Below are 25,689 nucleotides of genomic sequence, written 5' to 3'. Positions count from 1 at the left end.
CTGGTACACAATATGGCATTGTTGAAAGAACGTGTTCATTTGCTGCACCTAAATGAAAAGCCAGAGAAACAAGGGGCAGGTGTGCACAGGCTTGGTCAAGTGAATTGCGAACAAGAAATTGGCTGATTACAAAGGTCTTCGCAAGTGAGATTTTCAGATCACTGTTATAGATTGCTAATTACGGGGTTGCAAAAGGTGTTTTAAAGTAGGTAGGAAAACCAAAAATTGTACCACCATGAAGCATACCGGTGTGCACAAAAATAAAAAAAAGCATTCTATAAAAGTTTACTTCAAGTAAATTGGTCGAGTTTTAGTTCTGCACGATTGTACATTTCCAAAGTAACCGCAGCAAAAAAGTAAAGCTTGTCTTTGTGCACGCCCCGCCGCGGTGGTCTAGTGGCTAAGGTACTCGGCTGCTGACCCGCAGGTCGTGGGATCAAATCCCAGCTGTGGCGGCTGCATTTCCGATGGAAGCGGAGATGTTGTAGGCCCGTGTACTCAGATTTGGGACACGTTAAAGAACACCAGGTGGTCAAAATTTCCGGAGCCCTCCATTACGGCGTCTCTCATAATCATATGGTGGTTTTGGGACGTTAAACCCCACAAATCAATGTCTTTGTGCAAAGGGCATTACTTTATTAGCCATATGTTGCATTAGTACAGCATACAACAGAGCTGCAAAAATACCGGGGTGTAATATGAGAGGGTTACCCCGTTTTTGATGTTGTGAGAGTGGCTGGGAAAGGCGGGCCAGCTTTTATAAACTCAAAGAAACGATAGCGAATGACTGCTAAGCAACTGTGGACGACGGTACTCGCTTTGTTGCTCTGAGAAAGCAAAGATACAATTTCTCTTCGCTGCGTGATGAATTGCACAGGTCTGTTTCTGTATTCCTTTGAATATAATGTGCATAAGCAGAGAGCACGCTTGTGGAGGAGGGAAGGTGCATGGCAGCCGTACAGGCGTCTCGGGCTGGCCTTCTGAGAAACGTTTGCATTCGGCAGATGTTCGAAAGCCGTGCCTGGCGTGCCTTTTCTTTGTCTACGCTGTCGAGGTGCGCCATGCGTCATCGCTATGCATTGCATTTGTCGCTCGTGAAATGTCAGGCCATTCCTTACTTTTTTTTCTTTTTTTGCTTCTCACAATCTGGTGCTGGAGGAAAGACGTCTCGCTGTGCAGACGTCATGCAGCGACAAATGGTGAATGTTTCCAAATGTTGCGCACTTTCCCCGTCTTCGGATGAGAAGGAACGCGCGAGTTCTAAGTGGCTAAGTGATCTGTCATAAAACTGAGAAAAGGATCTTGGAGAAGAATAGGTCGGACACTACTTGCGTCCGTTATGCCTGCAATTGTATTGGTTGTCAAGGCTTCTTCATCATTTTAGTTGCATATATTATATTTATTGTCTCACGGACAATGTGCAAGCATTGTGTATTAGTGTGCTCAGTGCCACAGTGTGCTGGAACAGCGAACTTTTCCAGACCTCGTGACTCACTTGGCGACCATCGATGGCTTTCTTGCGAAATAGATGTGAGGGTGCCATGGTGTCTATAGCATTTGGATGTACTTTCTGCATTTCAGCAGTTTCAGGTGTTATTCAGCGTCTAGAACTTGAAATTTCGAGCAGTGATGCATTGAACAATGTATCCCATGTGTGCTTTTCTTTTTCTTTATCTTCAGCCAGAAGGTATTGAGCGAGTAGTGCCACAAAAATAGGTTGTCGTAAATGTAACTCCTTTCCACTTGTTTCCCAGACAATGCCTGTCTGAGGGTGATCGCTATGGGGTGATCTTGACTTGGGAACGCCTTGATCTTTATCGCGAACATTCAACTGTTGGAAAACTAGCAGCCGCTGTCTCAAGCATTTCTTGCTCTAGATGTCAAGGTCTCGTGTGCGCGCGCGCTACTTGTTCTTAAAACGCACAACTAATATTCGTGCGTCAAGCCGCAGGCAGTACCTTTGAAACCGTTGTCTGCATAACGCAAAGGCACTGTGAACAAAAGATAACTCGTGTCTGGTTTAGCCGGCCTGCTTTGTAATGCTAAAGTAAAAGTTATGTTGGCGTGTTTCTTTTTCAAAGCAACGTTTGATTGAGTTACTTGTTAAAATTTGAACACTGATGAAGAGAAATACTTTGTTTTATTTCCGCGGGAAAAGTTCCCAGAATGGTTCTTCTGAGCACCTCTCAAATGTTCACGCGACTGCCTCGCATATCTCGTAAGGCCGTGTAAGGTTGAATATTGCATTTTGTAGATTTCTCATTAGAATCAGTCCTGAAGTCTGGCTTCGTATCATAACTGACTAGACTTGGAATTGTCGAAAGTATCCATAAAGCAACAAAGAAATGTATGTTACATCAATGCACTTACATTTTTTTATCTATACATAAATCCTCTGCTTATTTTGGCGTAAGAGCAGCTTTTCTTCATTTTGAAACTTTTTTCTCAATGTGACTGGGGCACCAGGCTCCCAGTTTATTAGCCCGCAACGTGCTCCCCACTTCTTACTTCCATCACCACTATCCGCACTTGATAATAGTGTTTTCGCAGCTGGCTGGCAATTTATAGTTCATCCATCCTGATGTAACAAACATGTTTTAGGCCAGCATACCAACCACAGCTGAAAGCTCTTCCTCTCGGCAGCTTCTGCCTGCCATGCATTGTGAGTGATTGATTGATATGTGGGGTTTGACGTCACAAAACCACCATATGATTATGAGAGACGCCGTAGTGGAGGACTCCGGAAATTTCGATTACCTGAAGTTCTCTAACGTGTACCCAAATTTGAGCACACGGGCCTACATTTCCGCTTCCATCGGAAATGCAGCCGCCGCTGCATTGTGAGTGGATTGCGTCAACTTAAATGAAGCTGCTGAGTGTCAAATTTGCATGTGGACAAAACCATGCTCACTAGCTGATGAAGATAGCGATGCGGACATAGCCCCCTCATTTCAATTTTTTGATTGTCTGTGATTGCCATTTTCATTCCTTTGTGTTGAATTTTGCGGCGCCTCGTGCTCAGTGTACCCCTAGGTTCATCCGAATTGACTGGGTTGTTGCCAAACGTGGCGAAACTAACAAGGGCATGGTACCGTTAAAGAGTGTACATACTGGCCATGACTAGGTTGCATGACTGAGTTATCAGATTTTCGAAATTAGAGAGGGTTGAATTAGCGAGCTTATACAGCAGCAACGTAGGTTAGTTCCAAATTAGAGAGGGTTGAATTAGCGAGCTTATGCAGCAGCAACGTAGGTGTAGTGAAACTTGGTGCCAGTAAGAGCGGAAGCAACAGTACCCTCCTTCTCATGCATTACGAGAACTGAGACTTATCTGACAGAGTGTCATCCCATCCACTTTCTTGGCTGTTTCGTGTGTGTTTTGAATATGGCCTCATTATCCAGCATTATCCAGCAAGCATTATCCAGCACATCACAAGATTATGGTGGGATGGATGTGGCTCTTTTAAATAGCATTAAACTTGCCATGTGTTTCTCCTAAGATTTATTATTATTTTTTGATAATGAGGCCTGTTGTCTGTGCTTGTGTGATAGTAGTCTCACCTTTCTCTCGTTCTCTCCTCCTACAGGCTTCCCAAATGTGACCCATCTTTGGAGGGTTGGACTGAGATGAGCGTGGTCACCAATGTAGTTCTCAAGAAGCGGAGGAAGCCGGAAAACAAACCCCAGTCGCAGCTGTGAGTATTCTTTACTAGCTCTCTTTTCTTTGCTTCTCACCGACTTGCTTACTTGTTTTCCAACAACCCATGCTTTTTTTTGTCTTACTTTAAGTTGACGGAGAACCATTATTCGTTATTCGTACAGTCCTTCATATGAAGCAAGCAGGGCTTTTAAGGCTATACAGTTTGGAATACACTCAAACCTCATTACAACAAAGTTTCATTTTACATGAAATTAAGTTCGTTATATTTGAAAATTTGTTATAACAGTTTATTTCTAACACTATATCTATTGCAAGACTATTTGTCATTCACTTCGCTATAATTGCCTCGCCGCGGTGGTCTAGTTGCTAAGGTACTCGGCTGCTGACCCTCAGGTCGCGGAATCAAGTCCCGGCTGCGGCGCCTGCCTTTTCGATGGAGGCGGAAATGCTGTAGGTCGGCCCGTGTGCTCAGGTTTGGGTGCATGTTAAAGAAGCCCAGGTGGTCGAAATTTCCGGAGCCCTCTACTACGGCGTCTCTCATAATCATACTGTGGTTTTGGGACGTTAAATCCCACATATCAATTGTCAATTACTTTGCTCTAAATTTAGTAATATCTTGGTTCATTATATTGAGGTTTGAGTGTATAAACACACCTGACAGGTGCGATTGTTCTCGAGCACCGTGCTCCCATCCACGGCTAGGAATATGGAAGCGAGGTGTTATTTGAGTCACCTTGCTTGACGACGCAATACAGCATTGCTGTTCTGATACCTCAGAGTATGCCGTGATTATCAACTACACAATGTGGAAGATTGGCCGATAGGAGGTTTGTTGTTCGCAATGTACTGAAGCAATACATTTCTTGGATAAGGAACCATGTTTCATTATGCCCGTGGTGAGAAACATAGCACATGGCGTGTAGGAAGTTATAGTATACCATTTGCTTGACTATTCACAAAACTCCAGTGGGTTGCGCAGGTAGTTGCTCTATAGAAAGCTTTACAGGGAAGAAAGCCGCTGTGCATCAACACATGAGGCAGGACCGATCTGTAACTGCGCTGCTCACAGCTTTTGCTGATTAGCCTGCGAAGTGCTAATAAAGCTGTCTATAAACCTTCAGCCAGCTTTTTCTTATTTGGGATCTTCTGTGCATCATTATTCATAGGTGCTGGTCAGGACCTCTCACCTTGTTTGCTTAGCATCTTGTTTGTATGCGCATTCAGAACGCTGTTTGTTGCTCATGCACGCCATTTCAAGTACTCTTTATTGTGTTTTTCCTTCATGCCGGTGCAGATCGGCCTTCGAAATTAGTTTAAAACTACTGCTGTGTGGGAATTGCTATAAAAAGAAATGTGTGTGCGGGAACTTACCACCATGTTCTATTTTTATCATTGACACTAGCAATTTGAGGATAAAAATGTAAACTGCTGTAAACATAGTTATCCTAGATTTGTGTGCTATGCTGAGAGGGGGAGTTTCGAAAAATATGAATTTCAGTCAGTGGCTTGGATGGTTTGCACATAGTATTATTCCACAAAATTAGAACCCAATTCAAGCTTTGCTGCGGATTTGTCATTGCCAGCTTGTCCCTTAGTGGGTTCCTAATGGCTGCCTGGTTTTCGGAAATAATTTTCTCACTTCACGACAGATCTCGAATTAAATTGAGCATACCTCTACTGGATGTATCTCAGATATTTTTCAGATTATATTACATAGATCAGATCCTTCTAAAGGCTCGAGATATCGCTCTGGGATTTCTCTCGGCTTGAACTGCAGCTGGATGGCTCTACTGCTTGGCACGTCTTCACTTGTTGTCTTGAATATGTGGGCAAAGCTCGTCGTCGTTGTTTTGGTGCGATTGTCTGCACTGTAAAGTGGAGCGGAGTGCAAGACCAACTGTGGTGGCTGAACTGATGCTGCCCAGTGTCCATACCTAGCGTTACCACCTCACTGTCACTGTTGTGCTTTGCGCTACAATCCACGGGATAGGTCTTGAGGGAAAGCTTTCCTGTGCAATGCTCGTCTGTTTTATTTTTTTCCTTCAACGACACATGTTTACTAGCGGTAACTGAACCTTAATGTAAAGAGTGTGGATATAATGAGATAAAGCTGCATATTTCCTTTCTCATGCCCTGTTTGATATACTGCAACAACGTGTGGGGCTCTGCTGTGTATCAGTTGTCATTTACCTGTGCTGTCATTCAGACCTCACGCATTGTGCTGCTGTCTTACCCTCAGAATCGCTGCGACTCAAAGTTTTTCAGGACGCATGGTCCAATGCTAAATTTTTCAAATGCGACATACCTGCACGATGCCGAAAACGCAGTGGCTGCGGAATAAGTTGGCTCATCGTCGATTCAGGGGCAAAATGCTACCGCATTTGACAGGCGGCAGTGGTTAAGCTTTCCCGCTGAGACATTGTGTATAGCCCCTACAAAAATTTGCTGTCGCTAGCTTCACTATGCTTGCGACTTCCAACGATTGAACCAGAGCTTGGCCACTTGATAACTTCACGGTTTGTACGCATGCCTTGGGTACCTTGTCCAGTGTATGAGCTCGGAAAACAATTCTAGATATTTTCTGCAAAGGTGTTGACCCCATCAAAAAGAAGAAAAAAATGTTAATCATTCATTCTAAAGCGTCCGGGCTCTATATGTTGTCTTGCATGTAATGCCGTTCTCTTTTTTGGCTACCTTGGCCCACCTTTTTTAAGATTGACTTGTTTTTTTTTTTTAGAGGGATTGAATCACTCGAGCATGTTTGTCTAAAAGCTTTTAAATGTGCTGCGCCATGGTGCTGCCTCACACCCGCGTGTCACAGTCGTGTTTGTTCAGGCCTTGAAGGACGCCCCCCAATTCTTCCGTTACAGTAGACTCCCACGAGGATGAACAGGAAGGAAACTTGGAAATCTGTTTTTTACCGGACATTCAGCTTAAAAGATTCCCAACCAGGTTTGAGCATTTTGAATAAAGGACGCAGCACGCAGGACTACGGGGCTGTTATGGCATGTACTGAATGACCTTGCATCACTGTCTCGGCGTAGCAGCAGTTCTGCAGAGCGACAACGAAACCCCCCCCCCCCCCCCCGAGAAGTGTGTGTTCCTTCTCATTCATGATCGCTGAATGTGATGTTGAGTGGAACTATGTTGATAACTTTCCTCGTGTTGCGTAAACCGCTTTTAAGTCAGAAGTGTGCTGTGTAGCGTCCTGGTAGAGTCCTTGAGACATATTTTTGAAGGGGAAAAAAGGTCTAGTGTGGCACCTTTATAGGGCCCCCGGAATGTGTGCTGTAGCTTTTTCGGAGGGTTATCCAAAATGCCTTAAAAATATATATATATATTTGTTGCGGTGTTGCATCTTCATAGGGTCCTATAGATACTGATGTCTGTCGCCTGAAGACCACGTGGGTGTGAGTGCTGCACTTATCAAAGGACCTTATTCCCAAAGGAGTATCTGAAGAGAGTCCTTGTATGAGCAGTTTAACAATCCCAATCCTCCCATCAATGCATCCGTTCCCCCTTCTGCATGTGTGCACCGATAGCAATGCCTTGCCTACCGCGCCTGAGTAGCCTAGCTTCAAATTTCTTCCCCGTAGCGAGCTCATGGTAACCTCTACTTCAGGTCGTCGTGAGCCGTTTGGAGAGGGAAGGCGGCGCTGGGGTACGGCTCCCGCTGACGCCCAGAATCAAAGGTCACGCCCGGGATCCTTCGCTAGAGCTTGGCGAGCGCCTTTTGAGGTGGGCCTCGGTCAAAGTTGCCTTAAAGGGACAAAGCAACAGTGAGCGTTTAGATTGGTGAAATGCGTTGCAAGGCATTTCCTCGTGGCAGTTCGGCAAGCTTGTCTATCTAAAGATCTGCTCCCAGGTGCAAGACTCTCCCATCTCCTGTTCTTTCCTTGCGTTATTGTCGTGAAGTTGGTACTACCCAGTCCTGAATAGCATGTGGCTATCGGTGGGACTAGCACCCTTGACACGAAAGGAGAAAGGCACAACTTTTGCGAAAGGAATCGCAAGCGAGCCAGCTGCCTCTTGTTGTTGGGTGGCAGATATACTCCCCAAGGTGTTCCCATTTGCTGTGTATTCTAACGTGAATGGGAGTATTTGGGGCATTTTCTGTCACACGCCAGCTAGCTTGCTTGCAGTTCCTTTCTCGGAAACTGTGCATTTTTTATATTCCCATCAAAACTGCTGTGCCATGCCCATAGCGTACGTGTCATTGGTGGCTGAGAAGCACCGGGCATGCAATGGCAATGTCAGGAAAGCATGCCAGTAGATGGACGATTATTGTTGTGTCGCAGGAAGGCTCCCCAAATATTCCCTTGTTTTTTTAGAGTGCATGCAGCTGCTACAAGGCACCAGGCCTAAAGGGGAAAACGCACAAAAAAAAAAAAGCAGCTGCTCAGTTTTTCATTTGCACTCATCATACAAGTGGTGCATCCATAGATGCGCAAGCTCTCTAGAAGCCCTTCACATAAAGCACTATACAGTATTTGCCTTGCCTGCACTGCACCTAACTTGCAAGTCGGTTCTTTTGATACAACAAATGTGTGCAGTTTTTTTGTTTCCTTCGGTTTAGAATAGAAATTCCACAATTAACCCTTTATTGTTGGATGTCGCCAATTCGTGACCTATTGAAAAACTTCGAGTGAGTAAGTCGCGAGATGTGTGCCACCTTTATTGCCGGTTGCCAAGTACTCACGGTGCTTACAGCTTTCAGCATAAAAAATCTAGCGCAGTCTCGTCCAAGGTACTTGCTAGAATCAATTGCTTTGGAGCTCATGGAGGAGAGCGCGAAGCGTGTGCAACAACTTTCACTTAGTTTTTTCTTGTCTTGGTGACGTAAGCTCTATCTTCAATAATTTTGTTTATTTGGTGTGTGCGCTCTCACACAGAACACCACATGTTACGTAGTTCTGGAGTACGCTTTTGTTGCAAGGTCCTCACTTCTGTGGCATATGGAGAACTTGCGACACATGCAAAAGTATGCATTAAAGTCGAATTTCAGATAACTAAACTACGGAATCATTTTAAGATTGCTACTTAAAGCTGGAAAATGGCAACAATTTTTATTTTGCTGGACGGTTTTATAATAATTCAGGCATTAAAGGGTTAATAGGCTCAAGTCTAGTGGCACTCCAAGTAACTAGTCTGATGTGGTGATCCAGTACTGTGTACGTTAGGTCCGAAAGGCACCCTGCACATTTATACGACACGTGTGAACAGCATGTGAAAAAGTGCACAGGCTGTGTATCATGAAGACACACAGCCTGCGTGTATCTTGACTATACCCACTGGGTAGTGCATGTGAACTAGGCTTGAGGAACTAAAATGGAAATGTCCTTTAAACATATGGCTCATCCCACCAGCCCATTGTGCCAAGCCAGAGTTGGCATGTATCTGTTTCAAAGGGGTTGGACAAATTAACCTATTGGCTACAAAGTGCTGACATGCACTGCAGGGCTCTCCATACTGAATTTTGTCACATCCCATTCGTACAAAAATTAATAAAAGCATTACAGGTGTAAACATGTGAAAAATGGGCGATTTTGAGTTCTCAGCTGTATGCAAATGTGGCATTCATTTCTCTGAAAAGTGTGCCTCTTGAGAATATAGTTTAAATAAAACCTTTTGATCTGACAGGGTCTGGAAGTACACTGGTCACCTGTCTTTTTACCCTTCACAAGTGATGGAATGGGCCCAACAACAGTTTTTCAGCATGGTCAGGAATCACTGCCTATCTGTAGTCAAGGCATCTGTAAACATGTGAGCCAGACGTCCTAGTGCAGCATGCGGTCTTGAATTTACAAATGATTCTCTCAGTCCATTAGAAGTCGCTTGCGCTCCTCTCAACATATGACTCCGTTAACACAAATGACCGTGCCACGAACACAACAATGTTAATGGCCATTTGCTGATTTGAGCATTGGAAGCAGCATAGTTACAGTAACCTTCACATGTGTGTGTGCGGAATTTCATGGGAAGTGAGCTGTGTATTCGTAGAAATGAAAGACAAAGTGCTCGAGATGCACGCTGACGAAGAGGTATAGCTTTCTGTCCCCTTCTCATCCAATTCCTGTGTAGCTTTCCGTGCACTTGCTTGTATAAAATGAGAGAGAAAGCATTTAAAGCGTGAGACAAATCCCCGTAACTTTGCTTGTGCCTGAGGGGTTCTAAATAGTCGATTTGTGAGGCGATGAACTCCTTCAGTGAAGCCTTTTGATAATTACTTGAAAAAGTGTTGCAGAGCCTTATGAAGCTTGCGTGATAAGAAGCACAACCCAAAAGGTTAAATGATGTAATCTGCATTGCATTTGGCATGGCCATAGCACCACTTAATGACAACACTGTAAATGAAGTATTACCATTGCCTCATCTATGAATAACTTTTTATGCCAACTATGGATCACCTCGCTAATCTATGGCATTCATAGTTCGTCCTCCATGTTTATGTGTGACAGTTGGGAAGTGTCCTGCATTTTCTAGAGCTTAAAAGTCTATCTTCGGCTCATGAAGATGAAGGCAAAATGTACTTACGTTTAGGCATGCATGTGCTGGTCATCAGGCACTGTAGCCTCAAAATGCGAGCAGTAGATGCACTTTGCATGCAAGTTTTATGCCTCTTGGTGGCAGTTTTCTGTGTCGATGAGCTATAATAATGCATGGCATGCTGTACAGGTCGTGTTGCACGTAGGGAGAAGTATTACTGCAGCAAAAAAATCTGTTCAGCCTCGACAGCACACGTGGGCAATGCGATATCGTAATGGATGGCGAGCGAAAAGAGCATTGTTTGTTGCAGTGTGATAGATGTCATGTGTGGCATGTTTACACTGTTTACATGCTGATTTAAGGATGTGATATTAAAGGAAGTATGATTTTATGTATTGTAAATATTCTCAGATTTTGTGTAGTTGTGTAAAAGCAGTCTGGAACGTTTCGTCCACCGGCGTTAGTGAATATTTTATTAAATACACATCCTGTGCTGTCCTTGAAACCGGCTACTATGAATATTGAGGCGGATTACACCTACCAATAAGCTTAATGCCATTGATTGGCCTCGGAAGCTCTGAGCTTCTGCTTAGAGGCTTGCCATGCATGCTTTGACCTATTCTTCAGCATACCTTTACGATAGATAGCTTGCATGCTCTCGTAGTGGCTGTATCAGTCTGTTGAATGAGTGCTGTTTTGCCTTAGCGGAATAGTCCTTGCTTGGTGTCTGTTGCTAAGGTTATGGCACCTTTTGCCTCTTTCATAAGCAGGCCTCAAATACACTGTGCTGTAGTGTAGCAAGGATAACCTTTCCTGTGTGTTGCACCCTTCACTGGTTTTAATACCTGGTTTCACAGCTGTCAAATGGCAGGCGGCACCCGAGGTGAACTGGTGCAAACTTCGTCAGCATCACCAGAGCCAGTCTATTCTGCAACTGTCGAAGATGCACTTTGACGCGATAAAGCAGAGAGAGCTCTGCCGATACGTTCCAAGAAGCAATAGTGTCGGTCCAAAAAGCAATTGTGTGATGGAGCAACTTGTGGTTGACTGCGGTTCCCAGTACAGCCTATGCCGATATCGTGCCATTGTCTACCACGCAACGTACTCCTGTCGACTTTTCTTTGCCTTGTCGCACGTACGTGGTTGTCACTGTGTGGCATGGGCCAGTTCTCCAACTACTTTTCGGCAGTTTTGACATTCTGGGGAGCAGTTGTCTGGACTTCCTGTCGACAGCCTTTTCATCAAGGATTATCTTGTGTTCCATGCACACCACCTGCAGTGCAACATATCAAGCAGACCTGGGATAGCCCTGACACGCTGTTTTCATTGGCAACGTTGATTCACAGGCACCTTAACGTGCGTGAACGCTTGCCTTTGTTTTAGGGCTTATTTCATTTGGGTAATGTAGTGCACGAATGAGCGATTTAATTGGGATGCGCTTCAGGTGTGCACTTAGTTCAAGTGCCCTTTGTTTCAGAGTTGAGTTTGTTGTAACCAGCTACTTTTGCTTCTAAGTGAGACCACCAAAATGTGTGACTCTTTATTACTGCAACTGTTCAGATAGGAACTGTATATTGCAGAAAGCTCAATATGTGAAGCGTGAGCAACGTTCTGTACATCTAATTGGTGCCGTAGGCAGGATGAACGACAGGAGCTTTATTTGGGGAGCTCATGTGCATGGGGCCTTGGTTATAGCTCACAATGTAAAGCTACATTTATCTAGCTGTGGGTGCGACCAGGGGTGGAACATCGCACGTGTTCCGACTTTCGAACCTGCGCTTGGAATTAGCACGATCAGCTAGTTAGTTGTTCAATGAGGGCAGACGGATTCTGGTGGAATGTGTCTGCCCCAATGCTTGCACAGTTTGTCTCAGGCTAGCGCTGACGCTGGTTCTCTGCAGGCTACTCATGGTGGAGGAAGGCTTTTGAGTTGTTGTGCATTCACGAAAGCAGCTGTTAGTTTTGCATGCTTAATTTGCGGGTCTCGTGCACAGCGAAGTACTGTCATGTCAGCTTGTTGTGTTTTGTGTGCTTAACGAGTATCGAAGCCCTTGCTTGGTACATGGGGGGGGGGGGGGGGGATGATAAAAGACTGCGACCGACTGAGTGGCCTACTTAGTTCAGGTACTTGATTCTGCTAAGCATTGTTTTTGATGGCGTTCAATGGGTGTTTTGTAACATCACGGCACATTGGTTCATTTTTTTTGGCAAGTAAAGCCAGAATTGTAGGCAGAAATAATTTCTTATGAATGATGCTGTTAAACCTAGCCTTAATGTTATGCATTTTCAGTACGTTGTGTTATGACTAGTTTAGTGTAATCTAGTGTGACCTTTCTAGACTGATTTTGTTGTGTTTTGTTTTTTCGAACCTGCGATTCTCTGCACAAGCACTCGTGTGCTATAGTGTATCTCACCAGCATTGAACGTTGCGAACAAACAAGCACGGTCGCACAATGCTTTCTTTTTTTTTTTTTTTTTTTCATCTGTTATGTTTTTTTTTTGCCCACCCCTCATGTAATGGCCCTCCGGACCCTTGAAATGCTAATAAACGAAACAGTTGTTACGTGCTACCTGTCGGGCACCGCAAAAGCAATAGAAATTTCAAATGGGAACCCATGCACTCGTCAAATCGTGACAGCTGGAATTTTCAGCTACTGCCTGTCACAGGCACGAAGAACTGTGCAAGAAGCCTAGAACTTGGTCAGTTACAGTGCGTGAATTTAGCAAGTCGTCGAACAAAAAACTTACTGCAAAGAACTTACTGCTGTTCTCGGAGTTGTCATGTAAAGAAAAAAAAAAAAAACTGGAAGATGGAAGGGAAGTAATAAGATTAGGCGGAGCTTGCAATGTCGCTTTACTTAATCCCATGTCTCAGGCATAGGAGGCAGTGAGGGAGGAACGTTGTGCGTGAATGATATATTGAGGCAGTGGGTAGATCATCCATTTTAGCAGGAGAACTTGCTTGCTCAGAAGAAGGTGGCACCAAATTTTGAATTCTTTCATTTAATTTAATGACATACCGACTAACATTTTTGTGCCACAATTCTCCTGAGGTGATGTCCTTGAACTTCCAGTGTATAACGATACAGTAGTGCAGTAGGAGCATGATATGAATACCCTTCATTATAGCAGTCTTTAAAAAAAAAATTCTTTTTTAAAATTATGGTGCTCTTGACAAAATGGAGTTTGCATTTGTGGCCTATGCTGTACTTTAGGGGAAAACTAAGTACAACTGGGCTGCATGAACAAAAAAAAAAACAATTCTATTTAGTAGGCATGTACTGAGAGCAAGGGAACTATTCTCGAAATGGCCAACTAATGAACGCGTCCATGTCGGTGGAGTGCATTCAGTTACTCGAGAAAGTGGCAATACATGACGTCCTTGAGCTTTTGACTTTGTTAACGTTCCAAACCTGATTGGCACACTCTTAGCATCAACCGAAAATGGATAAAATGAACAGTTCAGAACACAAACTTGACAAGTCTGTCACATGTCCTTGCATGTGAACGTGTTAACGATACAGCAAGTGCGTGCATATCTGCGCCGCTACATTCATGATGATGCATGATGTTTTATGGCTCAAGGGTCAGCTGTGGCCAGAGAACGTGTAAACAGCTGTGTGGAACGGGAGGCTTCGATAGTCGGTTGGAACGCTAGCACGATCACCGAATCGGAGTTGATGCATGGTCTTCAACACTTGCGCGACCAAAAGTGGATCTCTGGAGGCTGCGTTTGCTGCATGGAAGCACATTCTCTTGTTAAAAGTCATGAAAGCCCCATGACATCAAAATGGGGTTATTCAAAAATAGCCAGAAACGGTGTGCTCAGCTCGCCAAGCTCAGGTCAATCACTGGTGGCTGAAGTGGACGGTCTACTGAATGGAGCTTCATAGATTACCTTAACCTAAGTGGCATAGTTGTGCATTTCTCATGCGTGCAGACGGCCAGCTTGATTTGTGCTTATCGCGTGTCGGGACGTTTTAGCCTTATGTAATCATATGAATTGCAGCAGTGCTGCACTAAAAAAGAAGCTTCACTGCCATGCAAGCCCAGCTGAATGGTGTATGCAGGATGGTGTTTGTAATGGGTCGTGGAACTGAATTGACATTTTTTCCTTGTGTTATTTCGATGTCTGGTTGAGCGCTGCCGGGGCGGCTCACTCATGTTTACACTTTTTTTGTACGTCCGTAGAAAACAATGAGTGATCTCAAGAGTGGGTTTGCGGCTCTCTCCCCCAACTAAAGAAGGAACACTAAAAAACTTTGAAGGAGGAGAGAAAATTGGAGAAAAACACTTTGAAGTAACACACACAATACAGAAAAGCCTGGAAAAATGATGTTACCAGTCTTAGCTAGGTACGTAGCGCTGCTTTGAGACTGGTCCTTCGGTGTGGCATCTTCTTTTCTTCCCCACTGTGTATTCGTGTGGACGGATGTATGCAACGTTAGTCTTTTGGAAAGGTCTTGCGTACTGTACTTGTATCTGCTTGGGTGCATGTGGGCTGTATGCCTGAGTCGGTGTCTTGATGCATGGACTAGTATTTCGTTTCCCCTTTGCTACTTTCTATGCGAACCTTGTAATGGCTTCCTTGTTGTTGTTGTAAGGTGTGAAATGGGTTTCGTGCTGAAGGGCTTCTTGTTCTTCATGCAAGTCTGTCTCTTTTTTTTTTTCCTCAGCAAAATTTATCTGTATAGATAGATAAAGCTCTGCATGGGAGGATTTGGTGATCGAGTGCTGCCACGCTTTAGTGGTCTTTGAAGTTCTTGTTTTTGGTAGTAGTGCACTTGAGGCTGGGCAATACTATCGAAACTTTTTTGTGCGCCAATGCGCTGAAAGTGGTAACGTTTGAACTTGTGCATTGCAAACGAACATCGCACTGGACACGTCTGAGGTAGTAGCATAGTATTTGCGACCATTGGCACAGTGATATGTTTCACCACTACTGAATCGTACTGCCACGTCGCGAGTTGCATGCTTTTGCTTTTGAAAGAGACCCTGCACAGCAAGAGACTCTGCACAGTTATGACATTGCAAAATTTACGTTCAAGGTTGGGGAGGGTGCACTCCTTCTCTTATAAAAGTAAAGAAAATCTGTGTCAGGTGCCATAAATTTTGCAAAGCTAGAAAGAGCATTGCTTTTTGTGCGGAATTGTTGGCTTGTAATTGCTGCTACTAATAAATATTTCATTAAATGCCATTAAAAGCAGTGTATGACTACTGTAAGTTTTCTATGTGAGAAATTGTAAGTTTACTTCAAACTTTTGTACCATTTGACTTGCAGTGTTTAAAGGGGTGCTAAACCACTCTTCGTGCTTGCTGAAAAAACGTACGCAGCAGAAAGCAGACACTGTTATAAAAACTTCAGCCAGATCTTGCAGTCATGCGCGATCAGAGTTTGCAAGCGGCACATGAAGTTGCCTTTTCTAAACGACTCGGATGCCCGCCTGTATTCTTTTTAAAGCTGCACGCAGCTACCGTACGGTGTCAGACATCAGATGCCTGGTATTGGCTGATAAGACGTAAAGCGAGAGTAGCGTTTGGATCAAACCTGCTTCTTGCCATAGGGTGCAGCCACGTCCCTGGCACTGTGCTTTATAGTGCGCTAAATTTACATAGTGGCAATACCACCGCACACAGGAATTGCACGGGAAGAGATTGATTGCACTTCATGACGCATGCTCAGGGTCATGACATGCATTAATGTAGCTTCTTTGTCACTCGTTTCTGTGTAGCTTCTAAAGCGCTCATTCATACAAAAGTAGAGCAAAAGCTATTAAAGCCTCTAACAAATCCTTCTTTAGGACTCGTCTGAGTCGTGTTTGATGTTTTAAGGTTCCAAAAGTCTTACGCGAATTGAAATAAGGACGTGCTCTGTATGTGTTTAACTGGTACCAAAGCGTTTAGTACGAGGCACAAAACATTATGCTGCTTGAGTATCACCTGATTGACTTATTCTGCATGTGTCCCTGTGCTGCATGCATTTCAAAAGCTTTGATCATTCATGCATGACAGTGGTGAATTGAGCTGACCTTTTAATGATAGCTTTTGTGACTTGGCATCATAAGATTGTGCATGTCTGCTCTGCCTGATTACATTACAATAGTAGCCTAAAAGACTGTGCATGGAGCGAGCTTATCTCATTGATTCTGCCACATGTGTGGAGGTTGCATTTACGTTAACATGCTATTCTCGCTGCACTTCTTGACTTAGCTACATTGGTTGATCTAAACTTGCATTAGGGCCTTCACTGAGCATGGAATGCTTACGGACAGCACTACCAAAGGACTTTTAAATCTTTTGCTGAGGTCTTCATTTTGTCCACTGCCGTCTCGTTGAATGTAAGCTGAAGAGAACCTTTCGCGGTGGGCTAGTGCATGCATCCTGATGATCTAGTTGCCAACCAGTCAATCAACAATGTGATGATAGAAGCAGAACTGTTGTAGCGGTGGAGTAGCCACAGGAGTATTCATGGGCAGCTACAAGGGCAGCTGACCTAAGAGTACGTTATATTTCGAATCACTCCATGATCTTGCACATTTTGTACTTTTTACTGAACGTGACATTACTCTGTCCTGGCTGCTGGCTCCTGGAAGGTGCGGTTGAAAGCGGCTCCAGGAATGTAATTTCCAGGTGCCATCTTTTCAAATGTCTTGACTTAAGGCATGATGTAGACCTGTTCTGGCCAGTTTATTTCCGTACTTTCATGTAATCGTTATAGAAGTTACAACAGACCACAGGCTTAGACTGTCAAGGAAATCAGGTTGCAGTGAATGGGCTTTGTTACAACAGTATATGCGTTCACTTCACCAACCACTTGATGTGTGTTAGCAAAAGCTTCTCCTCGTTTAAGCGTTCAAAGCTCTCTGTTGATGTCTTCACAAGTGTGTTACTTCTGCATGTCCAAAAATGCAAAGGTAATGCATACCTGTCAAGACTCCCAAATTTTTCGGGAGACTCCCGAATTTCGACCAGTTCTTACGTTAGTATGGTTGTCAGAAAAATCTCCTAGAAATCAAAATTTCTGTGCGTGGTCTGGCTAATTGACAAAAATGCAGCCCAATTTGATCCAGGCTTTTTGTGAACCCACCGTATTTTATAGTAAATGAAATTAGGAGACATTCATCTTAAGCATGCATTAAGATCTCAATGATTCAAAACCGGCTTATACGAATTCGTGAAATTTCCCGACAAAATTTCCCAATGAAATGTCGATTGGGCCAAAATTTGAATGCTTCGAATACTTTTCTTTATCATGGCGGGTTGTATGAACTTTAGTACCGAAACCGTCGAACGAAGGCCAAGAGCAGAGTGCTCGAAGTTTCGGAAGTGTGCGCGTGGCCAGTGCATGTGATTGTCTTCTGCAGTTCATGTGGTTGTTTGCCAGAACTGCTGTAGACGAAATTGTGGTCGCTCTTGACATGATAATGTATGGCGATGATGTAATTGACAGAACTTTGAAAGTGCACACACGTCAAACATTCGGCGAGTCAAAGGGACAGAGCTTTCCACAAACACTGTGGACAAAACCCCGGCAGATGCGATCATGAAAAGCAAAAAATGGCTTCGCTTCGAAGGCATATACACCGCCAGCACACGCCGATTGAAAAGGGAATTACCATTTTCTGTGACAGCCGCGCGCGAAACTGAAGTTGCGGCGATTTGATCATCGATAACAACTACTAGGCGAGAAAATACGGCTATGCAGTGGTAGATTAAAGGCAATAAAAATATAAAGAAAGCAAGAAGCGGTCTGGCGTTGTCCAAAGAATCTAGTAATGTTCCTGCGAAGAAAGCAAGAAGCGGTCTGGCGTTGTTGTCCAAAGAATCTAGTAATGTTCCTGTCGGTCTGGGTACTTCGGCTATACTTTGGCATTCAGCTTTTAGTTGTCTGAAGCGAAGCTTTGACTCACACTTTCGCGCCAGCCGGCTGAGCTGTTCTGTCCATTCACGACATCGCAGGAAGATATGCATAAGTTCGTTTGACAGGAACAGATTTTGTTAGTTGTTTTGATGATGCCAAGTTTCAAAAGATACAAATGTTTGCACACTCCAAGTGAGGATTGCACCTTCTACTGTAGTTGAAAAACCCTACCATTGTGTGTTCGGCCACTCCAAGCCATTATAAGACAACAACGCCGACATTTACAGACCTCCCCCCTTCCCCACGATCCCGGATTCAGAATTCTTGTACTTGGTAGGTATGGTTATGCATTTACAGTTCTTCTTTATGGCAGTATATTGTAGTCCGAGATTTATAAATCATGGTCTAATCATTATATGCCAGGCACAAAATAAAAGGTGTTGGTGGTATATTGGATAACATCAATGAACAGTGAAGGCTTTGAACTCTTTGAAGGAGTGAAGGCAAAGCAAGGACTTTCGATGGAAGAACTTTTCAATGTGCAAACAGTTCCCTTGATTGTATAAAGACCTAGCGCAAAGTTGTGGTTAAAAACCTATGCCCTTCTGTTCTCTAGCAGAGGTGGGCTTCACTTATACGTCAATTTTTAATTATAATGCACTCTCGGGCAAGTTAAGCTTGGCAGCATTTTAGCTTGCATGTACAGCTTTCATGTGACTGAAAGTTGTGTTCCCTTAACGGCATCATTTTCAGCAGTCTTAGTTTCAATATACTGGCTAATCAGAGCTGTTTTGTGGCTTATGTCTCAAGTGACTATTAATGTGCAACTTGTTAGCATTAGCACTGACTGTAGTTGTTGTAGTGAAACTGACTGGGCTGAGAAAAGTTGTTCTTGTAACCCTTCGAGCTTCATGGGACCTTGAAACACTTAAAGATCATGGTCAGAAACGGTGCCAAATGGTGGTCTAGGCTTCCAAGAACATGTGAACCAAGTATTACAGTGCAACACGTGTTACTGGGGCTGCCAGGGTTGGCCTTGACTTCTCCATGCGTGCACCCACAATCTCACTGAAAAGTCGTGAATTAGAAGAAAAAAAAAAAAAAGAAAGTGCTCAATGTCATGGGGTACAGGGCCCCTTTAAGATGTCATTTGCATGGCACAGCTGAGCAGACTATTTTTCTCGAAGGTTTCTTGCATTACCCTCATATCAGTTGCATTGATAAACACAATATTTCCATCCATTGTTGCCAGTGCTTTTGCTTTATTTACTCCTGTGCTTAGGTTCAGAAAGGCTCACAGTAATGGCTGCGCTAGACTTCTCATGCCATGGTATATACTTAGATTAACGCTGTTTCTCCTACTTGTCAAATTTCATTAAAGCCTTACTGCGTCCTTTAGAGCAGTTGTAGGAGCATCAGTTTACATTTCATAACACAACCCCGTACTGTCAGAACGTTTGCACAGACGTTTTCTTTCACTAGCTGATGCACCAGTCTCTTCCGCATTGTGGCTGCATGATAAGATTGGGCAGCTGCTGCTGCTGTTATCGTTGTTGGCACAGCATCAAGGAAATGTGTGTGTGCGTGATGGGTGTCTAACAAACTCCAAGTACAATGAATAATTGGAGCACCATGCTTGGTGACAATGAATGAACAACTTTAGTGCACATTTTGTTGACAGAAAGCTTGCAGTGCATTTGTAGTTTAGGCCTCTGCAATCTGAAAAAAATGGTTCGGATAGTTCAAGTTGTATCCATGTTCGGGGAGGTCTTGGCGTCGAGGGGAGCACAATGCTGTGAGCTGTTGATCTGCTTTGTACCGTTCTATTGTTTGCGAGTTGAAGGTTGTCGGTGCTTGTGTGTTGAAGCTTACTTTATCTCTGAGCTTTAATGTGGTGGCCTATGTCTGTGCAGCTGATAAACAGCCTCACGAATTCAGACGACTATTGAGTTACAATGAAAGCAGCGGGAAGCCGATGGGGCCTTTTTGTCAAGAAATGCGGTGCTTTAAGTTGGTCGACCGTTCAACAGAATGGCTGCTTTCTTTCTTGCGAAAAGTGAATCATGTCCCCCATCCCTCAGGTCGTCAGCGTTGACACTTGTGTCCCCAAGAAAGTGTGACGACACACCATGTACTCGTGTAGTTGTAAAGAGAAGGATTTCTCCATTGTGTGAATTCCACTGGACGAATGACTCAGAAAAGTTAGCATGTTTTGACGTAGTGGCAATACGCAGTAGTAGTTGGCTGGCTCATCTGTACGAAGAACATGAAAATAGACACTAGAGTAAGGTTTGTGAAGGAGAAAGAAGGAACAGAAAAAGAGGAATGGCGAGCATAATGACTAGAGCATACCTGCTAAATCTCCCCGATTTTGACCGTTTTCTCCGTTAGTACGGTTGCCATGAAAGTCTCCTGGAAATGGAAATTTCTGTGCGTGATCTGGCCGCATCGACAAAAAAGCAGCTCAATACGCTCCAGGCTTTTAAAAGGAACTACCCTTTTCCGCGACCGCCACGCACAAAACTGTGGTCGCGGCGACGCGATAGCCATCTATGAACTCCGAGGGCACGCAGCGGTAGATTACAGGTCGTAAATACGTAAAAAAAGTCACAGTTTTGCCGTAAGGGCGAAGCAATGAATGCGACAGCAACAACTTGGAGGGTCACACTGAGAGCGCCAAGCAGATCGAAACATGCAGCGCGCTGCTCACTCACAAATGACGCACCAAAACGATACACACTGGACGAGTGGGAACTAACAACGTTTACCGCTCGACACGTGATGCGCTGTTTAAAGAAAAACGATGCAGGATACGTAATCACAAGTACAAATGAGTGCAAACTAACAAGTGTCCCAGTTATACCTCGCTGTGTATGAAAAGCGCGCTCTTTTCGCAAAGGGGACCTGTGCAGAGACCGAAGTGACCTTTGTGGGCCTGGCAACTAACGCAATCGTTCTAGTGAAAGTCGAAGGCACACGATTCTCTCCTCTGAAGGATAAGCGCGCGCGCACAAGCATCGTCCCCCGCCCCCCCCCCACGCCTATCTGGCGGGGCATAGTACGCGGGGCATAGTACGCGAGTTATTTTGAAAGAAAATTCTGCTGGTTGTGGGGATGCTTTGGGACTCTCACCTTAGTGGAAACCCTACCCTCGTGTGTTCGGCTACCCCAAGCCACTATAAAACCGCAACGCTGATGTTGGCGCTTGCGAATGAGACCCCCCCCCCCCTCTTGTTTTTCATGGTGTTTTGTTGTTTGTATGTCGTTGGGTTTTTTTTTTGTCCAATAAAAAATAGGGGGAAATAATTCCGATACATTTGTGGCGTTGCGGGCCTGCTTCAGATTGTGTTATATATTCAGTGTCTATATCTGCATTAGTTGAAACGAAGTGCCAGTGGTTGTCGAATTTGGAAAGGGCCTCAGAATGTTTTTTTCCTTTTAGCTTTGGCCTTCGCATACAGTATGCTTGCATCCATGAATGATCAAACTGTGAAGTCATGGCCTGGCTAGGCAGGGGAATTGAAAAACTAAGCTCGTTACATGGAATATTGTCAGCCAGAGTACACGCCTTTGTTCAGTGCTGGTAGTGTCCATCAGCATTTATACCTATGGGCCGCGCAGGTATAGTGTTTGAAAGGTGCCAGGATGTTCAGACGGAAATTGAATTGAAATGACATTGAAAGGTTAGGGTGGTAGGTGGCTTCCGTGACTAGCCTACAGCTCGTGATTAGCCAAGCTGCGGCGTGTGCTTGCGATAAGAGATTGTAGAGCGATTATTTTGTTCCCTCTCTCTTTTCTTTTGTCTCCCTCAATAAGTTGTAATGCAAAACTTGCCCGAACGTGTTGTGAGAACGTGAGTTTGACATTGTTACGGCATTTTCTCAGTGTAGTGGGTGGGTTTTAGGGGGTCTGACCACACCAGAGCGTCAAGCGTTGCCGTTCGGCCGTATTTTGTGTAGTAACTTCCTTGTGTCTGACCGCACGGCGTTCCTCTCTTCTTCCTCCCCCTCTTTTCACTGCGATTGCAGGAAGAAGTGCCTTAATGAGAAGCACCGGCGGGAGCAGGAGAACGTCTACCTGGAGGAACTAGCAGAACTGATCTCTGCTAGCCTGTCTGACATGAATTCCCTGTCCGTCAAGCCAGACAAGTGTGCCATACTGCAGGAGACGGTCAACCAGATTCGCCGGATCAAGCAGCAGGAGGCGAGCGGCGGCGGAGGCCTTGGCGAGCTGCAGCAGAGCGAGGTGTCGTCGAGCAAGCCGACAATCCTGGGCAGTGACGTGCTGGGGCCCTTGCTCCTCGAGGCGCTGGACGGGTTCCTCTTTGTGGTCAACACCGAGGGGCGCATCGAGTTTGTGTCGGAGAACGTCTCGTCCTTCCTGCAGTACGGCCAAGGGGAGCTCGACGGCACGAGCATCTACAACATCCTGCACCACGGCGACCATGGCCGCTTCAGCAGCAACCTGCTGCCCATGTCGCTGGGCGCCAATGGCCTGGGCTGGACCGAGGCCGGGGGCAAGAGCCGCTCCTTTCAGTGCCGCTTTCTGTTGCGCCCGCCCGACGCCGAGGACAAACAGAGCAGTGCGCGCATTGCCCCACTCTACGAGAACATGCACATCTCGGCCATCTTCCTGCCCTACCCCAACGGCTCCGGCACGGGAGGCGCAGGCAGCGGCGATGAATCCGGTGCAGACTCTGGTTAGTGCCTACCCTCTCTGAATACTTCACCACACTGTTACCACGGTGGTGATTGCATAGACTCCGTAATGCTCATTAAATTTTAAATATAATTTCTCGTGCAGCTTGTTTCATTGCTGTGGTAGCCAAAATAACGGAAAATACACTCATCGTTGGCCTGTTTCTCATGAAAAAGCTCACTAGCTGACCAGACTTTGAGATGTGAACAATGTTGCATGTTGCAAGAATGTGAAATTCTCTAGCCATTCAACTGCAGTCACAACTTGGTATTACGAGTTTTGCCATATAGCATGATTTATATTCATCTGAACGGGATGATATTCGAGTGCCTAAATCATACCATGTCAACACGAGTTGGGGCAGTATACTGCTTTGTGAATGAAAATCTGCCGCTACCGTCTCCCAAGTTCCATGTAGGCAAGCCTCTCAGCTTAAAGAAAATTGATTTCTTATAGACAAGTAGCGAAATTTATGCGCAGGGGAGGCACAGTCTGTTCTTTGCCACTGGCAGTGTTGGGTTTCCTTTATTTGTCCAGGGTGGCTAGTTTTGCTTTTGTAGACGTCAGTGGCGCATTCTTGAATCAACTCGCAAAAGAGTTTATAAAGGAGCTAGTTAAAGGATACAGTCGCATTATCGAGCTGCTATCAAAAGCCAAACACACATTCACCACCTGACGCTGCAACAAACTTTTCCCCACCATTGACTGTTTGCTAACTACTGTACACGAATTTGCACCTCTGAGGAAAGCTGCCTTGCAGTTTTTGCTACTTTTGTATAGCTGTCGCCAGAATTCTTAATTGCATAGATGACGACGACGTAGTCCCATTTCTGAAAAATTCACGGAAATCTGCATTTTGTCATTGACTTGCGAGAGGCAACGGGTCCTGCAACACTTTTCCGAGGAATTATTCAGTGGCTTCATTGAAAGAGTTTATTGCCTCACTAATCGAGTGCTGTACAAATTTCTAGAATTCATCAGGTGTCGGCGAAGTTATAGGAATTCGTCGCAGGCTTTAAGCACTTTATCTTTCCTCTCGTACCAGCGACCGGGCTGAAAGCTGTGCAGGAATTGACAATGGTACTATGCTCATTCCCGCGTCATTACTCGAAGCACTTTCACTTCTTTTTACGGCCAAAGCTCCTAAAGGCATGGGTCTGTCGATCTCTTGTATGTATATGGACGTGACCGCCTGCCTGCCCACTACTTCGTCTTTGCAAACATCCCACTACGCCCCATCATCAATCCACCACTTCACCGACCATGAAGCAAATACTGTTGAGAAGTAGCCATTGATAAATGCAAGATGGTCTAGTACTTGTATTCAGGTGTGCGTTAAAGAACGATAAATTGTCCTACTGTGTCCATCCTTTGTTTGTACGGGACCGCCTATAGTTCTGCCTTTGCAAACTGTCCACTACTTTGTCCTTGCAAACATCCCACTAAGCCCCATCACCGATCCACCACTTCACTCACCATAAAGCTGTTATAATGAAGGTGGAACAGAAGCGACATATAGCTACCACTTGTGAATAATAAAATTTCTTGTATAAATATATACAGTGTTCCTCATGATGATGTAGTGGGTGATATTCGTGGATTATTCACGGTTTAGTGATGAAACCCTCCAGCGCTTCGCCCCACTCATAATCATTCACTTTGTGAATATGCTGTGATTTCTTGTTTTTCTTTGAACGCGTAGCTAGCTTTCAGTGGGATTGTGACTCTACTAGTGTACTTCTAATTCTATCGTCGTAGAGAGCAGCGCGGGCGTTACATAGCAGCTCGCTATAATCAAATGATCCAGTGGCAATGATATTTGTGTTAATGGCGGGGTCATTTTGGCTTATGGCATCACTTGTAAAAAGAATAATGAGATAATGATCTGTACCTCATTCTGAAGTTTAATTGTGAATTCCGTGCGACACGCTGTGCTATTATGCACAGCTCGCATGTCTACGGCAGTGTCCACTGCCGGTTGGTAGCATTTTATGAACATGTCAAAAAGTACTGCGGGGCTTCTTTCAGCTGTGAGCTGATGCATAATTTCTAAAATGTCAGCAGGAATAATTTCCTTTTCCCTCATTTTTCTCCACACCCTTCTCCTGTGCCTGTGCTGGAACTGTTTGAGTAGAAGTGCAAAACTGCCTGGTCTGTGTGGCCCGCCGTATCCCCGCGAACGAGAAGATTCCAACCTCTGTAGGTGTGGAGCAGTTCACGACACGCCTCGACCTCAGTGGGAAAATTCTCGCCGTAGACACCAGGTGAGTTTTCCTCGGCCAAGTGCGCCTTGCTTCGTATTCGGCTGGCTGAATTTCTCAGCAGCAAATTAATGCTTTTGTTATGCGTGAATGTGTGCTAGTTATTTGTAACAAGTGAAGCTCCCATCAAGCATCATTAGTACGTCCGTAAATCAGGTCATCACATTCTAATTAAAACGATAGCTGAAAAAGTCGGAGCAACTTGTTACAGTGCCACCTAGAATCAGTGATGCGAGGGCAAGAAAAATAATCATAGAACTACACACTTGTTTAGTTTTTTATATTATGCAATGCATGTTACCCGACCAGCAGACAATCTCACAAGTGTCCATCCCGTTCAGGCATGTAAATCATGTTCGTCGACAGTTAATTGAAAAAATACTTAGTGTAAATGTGATGTTGGTATCATATAATGCATGACAAATAATTTAAATGTGTCATTACATGTTAATTCTGTAAATTAGTTTAAGAAAGGATGATGTTTGACTGGTGCTAGGATAACGTTTCAGATAGGGTTGTCAGCAGGGAACATCCTGTGCCATGGCACTTCTATTCTACATGGTCAGCACTGGGATATTTGATTTCAGGCTTTACTAAGAACTTCTTGAGACAGCTGAGTTGTATTGGGAATAACTGTGAGGCGTCCTGGCGGTTGTATTTCCAATGGAGGCAAAAAGCTTGTGTACCTAGATTTAGGTGCACGTCAAAGAAGCCTGGGTGGC

The 25,689-nt window shown here is 44.6% G+C and overlaps 1 protein-coding gene across 15 annotated transcripts in view; it reads left to right on the top strand.

The window, feature by feature from the left end:
• Positions 1–25,689, top strand: part of LOC119170694 (uncharacterized) — a 615,982-nt gene that overhangs the window by 504,702 nt on the left and 85,591 nt on the right. For 14 of the 15 annotated variants that reach the window (XM_075886872.1, XM_075886866.1, XM_075886861.1 and 11 more), the window contains 3 exons: positions 3,588–3,695; positions 22,037–22,707; positions 24,841–24,970. In XM_075886872.1, the coding sequence (XP_075742987.1) occupies positions 3,588–3,695; positions 22,037–22,707; positions 24,841–24,970 (909 nt within the window). Of the gene's footprint in view, positions 1–3,587; positions 3,696–14,359; positions 14,503–22,036; positions 22,708–24,840; positions 24,971–25,689 lie in introns of those variants that run through there. The other variant, XM_075886874.1, reaches the window with a different exon arrangement.

The sequence above is a fragment of the Rhipicephalus microplus genome, chromosome 2, assembly GCF_043290135.1.
Source record: "Rhipicephalus microplus isolate Deutch F79 chromosome 2, USDA_Rmic, whole genome shotgun sequence".
Taxonomy (NCBI): Eukaryota; Metazoa; Arthropoda; class Arachnida; order Ixodida; family Ixodidae; genus Rhipicephalus; species Rhipicephalus microplus.
This window is presented reverse-complemented; position numbering and strand designations above follow the sequence as displayed.